Source organism: Barbatula barbatula, assembly GCF_947034865.1.
Source record: "Barbatula barbatula genome assembly, chromosome: 9".
In the NCBI taxonomy this organism is placed as follows: Eukaryota; Metazoa; Chordata; class Actinopteri; order Cypriniformes; family Nemacheilidae; genus Barbatula; species Barbatula barbatula.
This window is the reverse complement of record NC_136772.1, coordinates 18676348-18685859: the sequence shown is the minus strand read 5'-3', so window position 1 is coordinate 18685859 and position 9512 is coordinate 18676348. Positions and strand designations below refer to the sequence as shown.

The following is a 9512-nucleotide window of genomic DNA, read 5'->3' as shown; positions in this document are numbered from 1 at the left end:
AAACCAGACAATTCTTTGAGAAGCAAAAATTTATTTGGAAATACAATTCCATCAAGCAGATATTCTTGAAATGACGTTGTTTCTTTACCCACTGATATGTAGATTTTGTTTTAAGAATAAACCAACAAAACTTAGTCAAGAAATAAAAGGTAAAACGTATGATCTTAAAAGGATAGTTCACCCAAGAAATTAAAATTCTGTCATCATTTACTCAGCCTCAAGTTGTTCCAAAACTGTATTAAAATATTTTTTCTGTTGAACACAAAATACGATATTTCCATGAATGTGGGAAACTACAGTTCTGGGGCACCGTTAACTACCATCATAGTTTTTTTTCTACTTTGGACAACTATAGTGCCCCAGATCTGTTTGGTTGCAAACATTCTTCCAAATATATTTCTTGATGTTCATCAGAACAACTGAATGTACACAGAGTAAATGATGACAGAAATTTCATGTTTGGCCTCCTGTGTGACAAGAATCTAATAAACGTGTGTACGACATGTACGTAGTTGTGCTTTCATGTGCGCTGGAAAAAAAAATATTATTTTAAATCGTTTTAATAATTTTCGCCTCCATTTAACTTTTACCGCAGAGTCACATTGATCAAAATGTCATTCCATGTTGTATTTCAATTCATGTCACTGTATGACATAGCATCTAGAACCCACGACCATCGGAATCATACAGTGTGAACCCAGCTTTACACAATTTAGCTTTTCAGGTAAATGTATCTACTGTTAAACAACACAAAAATACTGATTAGAAAATTATTTTGGTGCAGTGAACACACACACACACACACACACACACACACACAAACAAGGTGCACACATACATTTTTTTTTTACTGTCCTCATGATGAGCAACACAAACAAAGGCATGTCAGTGTGGATATTGCTGTCACACAACAGCAGCTGTCGTGCATTCACCTGCCTACACTGTCCTTTTTAAGCTGATGAAACTTAGCTGACGATAAGTAGTTTGCGATCGCAATGACAATTGCACAGAAGAAGCCAAGCAGAGCAGTGCAGCACAAAATAGCAAACAGGGTGACAGGAGACAGCGAGTCAAAGAGCAAGATCAACAAAGAAAGAAAGTTGTCGGTTGTTTTGAGGGACATTGTGAGGCACAGGTAGGGGTTTGTGTGTATACCTTCAGGTCTCTCCGCTCCAGGTGCAGAAGCTCGGAGCCGCGGATGTCGTGGCGGATGAAGGTGTCTTTGTACTCCCCCAAGCTGAGCTGCTCCAGCCAGGCGGCCACCTCCTCAGTACCCCACCTCTGAACTACACAATCAAGATCGAGAAGCCCCCTTCAGTGTCTAACCCCCGTACACTCGCAGGACACAAGCAAACAGGTCAGGCCGGAAGGAGGAACAAATAATAAAGAACGACACAGGGAAAAGGAACCAAAACGAAATGACACAGATATAGAAGTGGAGGCAGCAGCTGGCAAAGAGAGGGGTTAAACAGGTTTGGTTTGGCACAGGTCTCTGGCACACCCAGAGGCCTTTCTGACATGCAGCTTATTACAGTGGGACGCCCACTATCATCACAGAAGGAGAAAGAGAGAATGAGAGAAAGGCAGCAAGAGAAAGAAAGAGAGAGGGAACGGAAGACTGAAGCAGGTGCAACCTAATTGCTCTAACATCTTGAGCAGAAATTCTTTGCTGGCTAATACCAAGAGGGAGCGCCAAAGAGCTAATGTCACGCCTCAGAGCTGAGTTGCATTAACCCCATAACAAAGAGTTTAAACATGCACATACTGTATATACGGACAGGCGCCCTGGGCTACTGATTTCTAATAATATGGATTACAATTTGTATTGCAAGAACAATCTATGAAAATCGTGTAGAGAGTAACATGGATATCCTCTGATCTTCCATCATGTTAGGAGAATACTGTATGTGTTTGCCTACGTAAAGGATCCTTTGATTTCATGTTTTTTTCAAAATAATTAATGGTGATGTGTGTGATTTTTGTAAAACTCAAATACTTAAAAATACTGGTTTTCACCATAGTGATAGGTCAGATGTCAATATCTGATATTTTAAATACGCATGTGAAATCTTTTTTGTTTTTAAAGCGAATTGTCACATCCATAACAGAATTGTTACTTTCATAACCATAACGGTACATAATCCTTAAAAATGGGCACATTAAGAATGAAGTAAAATAAAAAATGTTATGGTCTATTAAGAGTCACTTCTTGTCCATTTGTTGGGTTCCATTGCTACAGGTTTGTACATTTTAATTTAAAGTATTTTTCTGATGTCTGGACTCTATCAACAGGGGTTTAGGAAAAAATAAACTGATGATTAAATATATTGGTAATAGATACAAACCTTTCTGTGTTCATGCCTAACCAATCATTGAGTTTCTAACTATCAACACATGAATCACACACATCACCTTTAGGCAAACGGATAAAAAAAAGTGTCTCGAGCAATTTCACTGCAGTGGTGGGATTGTTGTTGCCCTGTGCGGTACACCTTGGTTTGTGCCTGTTTTTCATGTGTAGACACAGACTGTTTCTGACTCACAGGACAACATCATGATCAAAGTTGTGCAGGGGTGCTCATGGATGGCTGGGTTGGACATCACAGAACAGAGAATAGTTTCAGAAGAGAATAGCTCCATATGCTTATATGGAGCTCCATGTAAACAAACAGGCTGTGTGCCACTCGCTTGATGAACTTCAGAGATCGGACATCACTGCCTTAAACATTTTCATCTCACGTCGACAAGCACGAACAGACATGTTTTACCGATAAAAGGAACAGCTCACTGTGTATTTCCAACATTTGTGCATTTCTGTTCCAATTTCAATAAAACATAACATTAAAACACACTTAACATGATCATGAATACAACAAACTGTGAGATGTCCATGATAGTATTGTACCTCTCATGTGAACATATTTAAGGAACAAATTCAATGTTTGGACACAGGCACACACAGACTCTTACCTGACTGTGGACTACACTTCTTGGGGGCTCTCTCTTTCTTGAACTTTGGCACTATGCGGAACATACCAGTCCGACTGTTTCTCTTTCCATATTCCAGTGAGTTGTCCTGTTTCACACAAAATGACAGGTCAGTCTCATAGTCAATCATAACAGTTCATATTCTATTACATGCATGGTTGATTATTGAGTTATATTGAGCTGATATACATATCTAACTAAACAAAAATGTGAGTAAAATAGGCAAATCTAAAGGGATTCCCTTTTTATTCCTCTACTGTTTGTTAACATTACATGTTGCGTTGGATGTGCTTACCTCTTCATCATTGGGCTGTAGGATGTGGTAGAGCCAGGGGATCTCAGCTAGCTTGCCTAGTTCAACTTCTACACTCTGAAGAGCATTGGACAGTAGCTCTTCATGTGGAGGCTCCAATTGCTACAAAGATAAACTCACAGCCTGAGACAATGGTTTATAGTACTTTATCAGATGTTTAATCTTATCAACAAAATTACACTAGCTACGTTTACATGGACCAATGTAATCCGATTAAATGTCCCTTCAGTAATGAAAATGCTCCATATTAACACGTCAATCGGACAAAAAATGCCCAAACCTATTGAAATTTCAGTCGGTTTATAAGGGGTGGTTTATGCCGTTTGTAATAGGCTTTTCAGATTGAAAATCGAAGTAGGAAGTTTGTGCATGTGCAAAGACGACGCTGGGTTGTACTGACGTAAGGGCATATGAGTCACGGAACGAACAGCTGTTGCTAAAGAAACCAAAAAACATAAATCTGCTGATGCGGTACAAATTTCCATATGATTGTCATCTCTAAATTAACACATGTTTTTACGCATTTAAAATGTCTTAACTGTTTCCCTGGAGTGAGTTTCTTTTTAAAACATTATACATTTTCAGATGTAAAAACATACGCTAAAATGTTATCATAAAATCTAATCATAAAATTTCATTTGTATTCTTAGTACTGAACATTTATTTTATTTATCCTTTACTTACATGTGCTTTAAAAGGACTTACTGGTTTTACCATGGTAAATCGTTGTAACCATCCTCTTGCTTCCTTGATATGTAGACATAATTTTGCTGTACATTATTATGATGTTATATGTGACATAAAATAAACACGGCTGTGCTTATAACATTGTTTGAGTAGCCGTTTGTGAATAGTAAAATGATACCCGCGTCCACCGTGCCTGTCTCATAAATGCATATATGAATCTGCATATTATCACTTCTAAAGTTCAGTATTAGCTGTTGTTAAACATTAATTATAATTATTGTTTGCCTGCAGATGCTCTGGTGAGTCTTGGTGGTTTTGCCATGGAGTATGTGCTCGGGCATTATTGGCACGAGACATTCCTTTGCCTTTATAAACTGTCAAATTTTTTCATGCTGTTTGTAAAATAAATATACACAACATGTGCTTTAAAGGTCCAGTGTTTCATTTTTGGGATGATTTATTGATAGAAATGCAATATAATATACATAGCATGTCTTCAGAGGTGTATAAAGAGCGTACACAATAAAGCTTTATGTTTGTTTATGTTATGTTTATGCAGGACTTCTGATAATACCTAGAATAACTAAATCCACCAAAGGGGGTCAAGCTTTCTCATACGTAGTGTAACAAGGAGTCATAGACATTCGGATCCATGTGCAGTATTTTATTCCAAGAATAGTCAAACAGGCAGAGGTCACACAACAGCGTCAAGGATAATGCAGACAGGCAGAATCAAGGTCGTAAACAAAGCAGAGGCTTGAGTTGACACGTCATGGCAGACGTGGCGCGCACAGTCTCTGGCTGGGCAGAGGTGACGCGCACAGTCTCTGGCTGGGCAGAGGTGACGCGCACAGTCTCTGGCTGGGCAGAGGTGACGCGCACAGTCTCTGGCTGGGCAGAGGTGACGCGCACAGTCTCTGGCTGGGCAGAGGTGACGCGCACAGTCTCTGGCTGGGCAGAGGTGACGCGCACAGTCTCTGGCTGGGCAGAGGTGACGCGCACAGTCTCTGGCTGGGCAGAGGTGACGCGCACAGTCTCTGGCTGGGCAGAGGTGACGCGCACAGTCTCTGGCTGGGCAGAGGTGACGCGCACAGTCTCTGGCTGGGCAGAGGTGACGCGCACAGTCTCTGGCTGGGCAGAGGTGACGCGCACAGTCTCTGGCTGGGCAGAGGTGACGCGCACAGTCTCTGGCTGGGCAGAGGTGACGCGCACAGTCTCTGGCTGGGCAGAGGTGACGCGAACAGTCTCTGGCTGGGCAGAGGTGACGCGAACAGTCTCTGGCTGGGCAGAGGTGACGTGAAGCTCTGGCTCGGAAGGACTGACGTGAAGCTCTGGCTCGGCAGGACTGACGTGAAGCTCTGGCTCGGCAGGACTGACGTGAAGCTCTGGCTCGGCAGGACTGACGTGAAGCTCTGGCTCGGCAGGACTGACGTGAAGCTCTGGCTCGGCAGGACTGACGTGAAGCTCTGGCTCGGCAGGACTGACGTGAAGCTCTGGCTCGGCAGGACTGACGTGAAGCGACTCATGCAGAACACCTCGACTTGACTTGACTCTGGAAGATCGACTTGGACTTGACTCTGGAAGATCGACTCGGACTTGACTTGACTCTGGCAGATCGACTGTTGCTGCCCTTTCATGCAGGGGCTCTGGGTTGGCGACCATCTCGTGCAGTGTCTCTGGGCTGGCAGCCATCTCGTGCAGTGGCGCTGGGCTGGCGGACATCTCGTGCAGTGGCGCAGGGCTGGCAGCCATCTCGTGCAGTGGCGCTGGGCTGGCGGACATCTCGTGAAGTGGCGCTGGGCTGGCGGACATCTCGTGCAGTGGCGCAGGGCTGGCAGCCATCTCGTGCAGTGGCGCTGGGCTGGCGGACATCTCGTGCAGTGGCGCTGGGCTGGAGGCCATCTCGTGCAGTGGCGCTTGTGGTTCAAGCTCTGCTGCCAACTGCGCTTGACACCGTTGGCCCCCCTAAAAAAATGTTGGGATATTCAACACTGTCCTCTGCCTCTCGCACAGTGAACGGAGAGTCACATAACATCAGTGCATATTCCATGATGTCCCTTAAACTGCCATTACACTCCCCTCTAGGTAACCCTGACTTAATTGGGTCATTAAGTCCGAAACGGAACAAATTCTTAAACAAAACTTCATCATAGAACGGTACTTGATAGGATATCTCACAGAATTGTTGAACATACTCCTCTGTAGATAGGCCTCCTTGACGAAGGTGTAATAGCTCCTGGTATGGCGAAGTCTTATGTAACAAGGACTCATAGACTTTCGGATTCATGTGCAGTATATTATTTCAATAATAGTCAAACAGGCAGAGGTCACACAACAGCGCCAAGGATAATGCAGACAGGCAGAATCAAGGTCGTAAACAAAGCAGAGGTCAGGGCGGGCAGCAGAGAATCACAGTCGGTATAAACAGTCCAAGATAACGCAAGTAAGTAATAAACACAGGGAACCGCTCAGAAATGTCAGACTGGCTAAACAAGACTTCACCCTGAATGAGAGTCTGAACACAGTATATATAGTGAGGTGGTAATGGGAATCATCTGGTGGTGATTGTCTGTGATATAAGACACCTGGTGGCGGTTAGCATGGGTTTCTGGGAAATGGAGTTCTGTGTGGAGTGCCCTCTACTGGAGTTCATGGGCACTATGTAACAAGGAGTCATAGACGTTTGGATCCATGTGCAATTTTATTTAAAGAAGAGTCAAACAGGCAGAGGTCACACAACAGCGTCAAGGATAATGCAGACAGGCAGAATCAAGGTCGTAAACAAAGCAGAGGTCGGGGCAGGCAGCAGAGAATCACAGTCGGTATAAACAGTCCAAGATAACACACGTAAGTAATAAACACAGGGAACCGCTCAGAAATGTCAGACTGGCTAAACAAGACTTCGCCCTGAATGAGAGTCTGAGCATATATAGTGAAGTGGTAATGGGAATCATCTGTTGGTGATTGTCTGTGATATAAGACACCTGGTGGCGGTTAGCATGGGTTTCTGGGAAATTGAGTTCTGTGTGGAGTGCCCTCTACTGGAGTTCATGGGCACTCCAGCTGACAATCGTGACACGTAGCACCTAAACTCTGGAATAGCCTTCCTGATATTATTCGAGGATCAGACACACTCGCCCAATTTAAATCTAGACTAAAGACGCATCTTTTCAGCCAAGCATTCACTTAATGCAACATATGTCAAATAAACCACCAGGAGATGCTGACATTAGATATTATTTACTAGAATAACTTCATTTACTATATAAAACACCATGTAGCGTGTTTTACCCTTTTTGGGGGTTTTTATTTTTTAATTTTTCCCCTGTAAAGCTGCTTTGGAACAATGCAAATTGTGAAAAGCGCTATATAAATAAAGTTGAATTGAATTGAATTTGTATTAGCTTAGAGTGAGCTATTTCTATCTACATACATACAATGCGGCTCCCAATGCATGTTATTCGCCATGATCTGTCAGCCATCATAGTTTTTTGAAAGGGAGGTGGAGGGGTAGTGAGCGGTTGGTTGCAATTCACAACCTTGCCACTAGATATTATTGACTGGACCTTTAAAACGTTGTTTTAGTGGGTATTCAGATGAACACTTGTGCAGTGTGCGCATGTCAGCAAATTATATTGAATTTGAAGCTTGTCATATAAAAACGCACGTCAATCAGATCATTTTATTTACCTTTCATGTAAAAACTACATTCAGATTGCATAATCCGAATAAATTCAATCCGATGCGTCCAAAACATTAAATCAAGATCATATCACAATAATAATTACTCACCAGTGGCACTCGTCCTACTAGCAGAGACTCAGTCTCATTGTGAAGGGCTTTCACATTGCTGGCCACCTCGATGGCAGTGTTTCTTGTCAGGCTCTAAGAGTACAGCAGACAAGGGAAATTAGTCTTTAATGGTATATTCTCAAACATAAGATCCTACAGTAAAACAACAGAGGCCCATCACCAGTTAATGTGATGGGCATGAGAATTTACCCATGACCTACCAGAGCTCTCAGCCTGTGCTCCGAATATCAGACTTAACAGGGTAGTTATCACTTAAAAGTGTTAGTTAAATAAAAAACCCTATGTTCATGTTGTGAGTCTTTAAACCTTCAGTTTTTTTCTTTTCAATAAAAATGAATGACAAATATAAACATTAAAGTAGTACATGTCCTCTGAAGGGATAACAGCTTTCACTGGAGAAGAGCACCATGAACTAACATGAACGTTTATGGTCAACAAGGGAAAGAAAATCATAAGGGTTTGCAATGTCACAAGGGTAAATAATGTATGTCAGAACTTTTATTTTTAGGTGAACAATATCAGTGTATCAGAAGTTCTTTGATGAACCATCTTGGCATATTTTCCTGGTCAACCAGTTTCACCAAGTTTTATACTTTTCATACTTAAAACTATTCATATTTTTTGGATGTAAAAAACTTAAGACATGACTAAATTTTTATCCCTGTTGATTGCAGTCTCACCTCAGGGAACTTTGGGTGTGTTTTGTTGATGGCATGAGAGGAGGCATTGACGGCGTGCGCGAGCTCCTGTTCGAGGAGTTGGTAGTTTTTGGCAGCCTCACAGATCCTAGTAATGAGATCTTCAGCGGCTCGAGCGCACATCTGGATTAGTGTGGCCTCTTCTTCTGTAGCCAGATCCACAGAATGCTGAGGGTACAGATGCGGTCTCAGTGGAAGCTTGTCGTATTTCAGTTTATCCTCCCAAGACTTTAATGTGTTTTCAAATGCCTTTCAAAAACAAGTACAAGACTTCATCAGCCCACAGTCCGTTCACTGAGCATCTCATGCATATTACTAAACAACAACCAAAAATTTAAGAAATGTGGTTCCATGTTATTATTTTCTGTCTAATTTAGTAGATCTTGGATTCACTTACCCTGTCTCTTGTTAACATCTGGGCCCGGTTCTTGTGTTGTATCTTGATGACTCCAGGAGGTTGAATCCAGGCCTCTCCGTCCACCTGGACAGGCACTCCTTCATCTCCCAGGATGGTGATCTTCACCGTACGACACTGAGAGGTTTGACGTAAGATAAAGCTTTAGATTCTAAAATCAGTCACCAAAACCTAAATAATGTAGTAGTTGTGAGGCGTGCGCATTACCTGCGCAATACGATGATGCTGCAGTTTGATAACTCGTGAGACGGCCATTTGCATACTACCAAACACAGCAACCACTTCCAAGATTTTATCATCAAATGAAGGGGCACAAAATATCTGCAATTGTGAAAGTTTTAGTAGTCAAGTCAAGTCAGCTGTATTTATATAGCGCTTTTTACAATTTTCATTGTAAAAAAGCAGCTGTACAAGAAAACATTGACTATAAGCAAAACATATAAGGTTATGCAAGTCAAAACACAGGTCAAATATCAGACAGACTATAAACTCCTATATGCAGTGTTAATTAATTAAAACTATTCAATTCTAGTACAGTCTAGTACAGATTATTTGTTTTCAGTACAGATTATTTATAAAGACAGTTTGCCCATCTCAT

At 42.1% G+C, this 9512-nt stretch overlaps 1 protein-coding gene across 1 annotated transcript in view; it reads right to left on the bottom strand.

The window, feature by feature from the left end:
• dgkh (diacylglycerol kinase, eta) overlaps nt 1–9512 on the bottom strand; it is a 62779-nt gene that overhangs the window by 5400 nt on the left and 47867 nt on the right. The window contains exons 21-27 of the mRNA XM_079463488.1: nt 9122–9235; nt 8897–9031; nt 8482–8748; nt 7781–7873; nt 3284–3403; nt 2971–3076; nt 1156–1286 (exon numbers count right to left, since the gene is read on the bottom strand). Coding sequence (XP_079319614.1) covers nt 1156–1286; nt 2971–3076; nt 3284–3403; nt 7781–7873; nt 8482–8748; nt 8897–9031; nt 9122–9235 — 966 coding nt within the window. The remainder of the gene's footprint in view (nt 1–1155; nt 1287–2970; nt 3077–3283; nt 3404–7780; nt 7874–8481; nt 8749–8896; nt 9032–9121; nt 9236–9512) is intronic.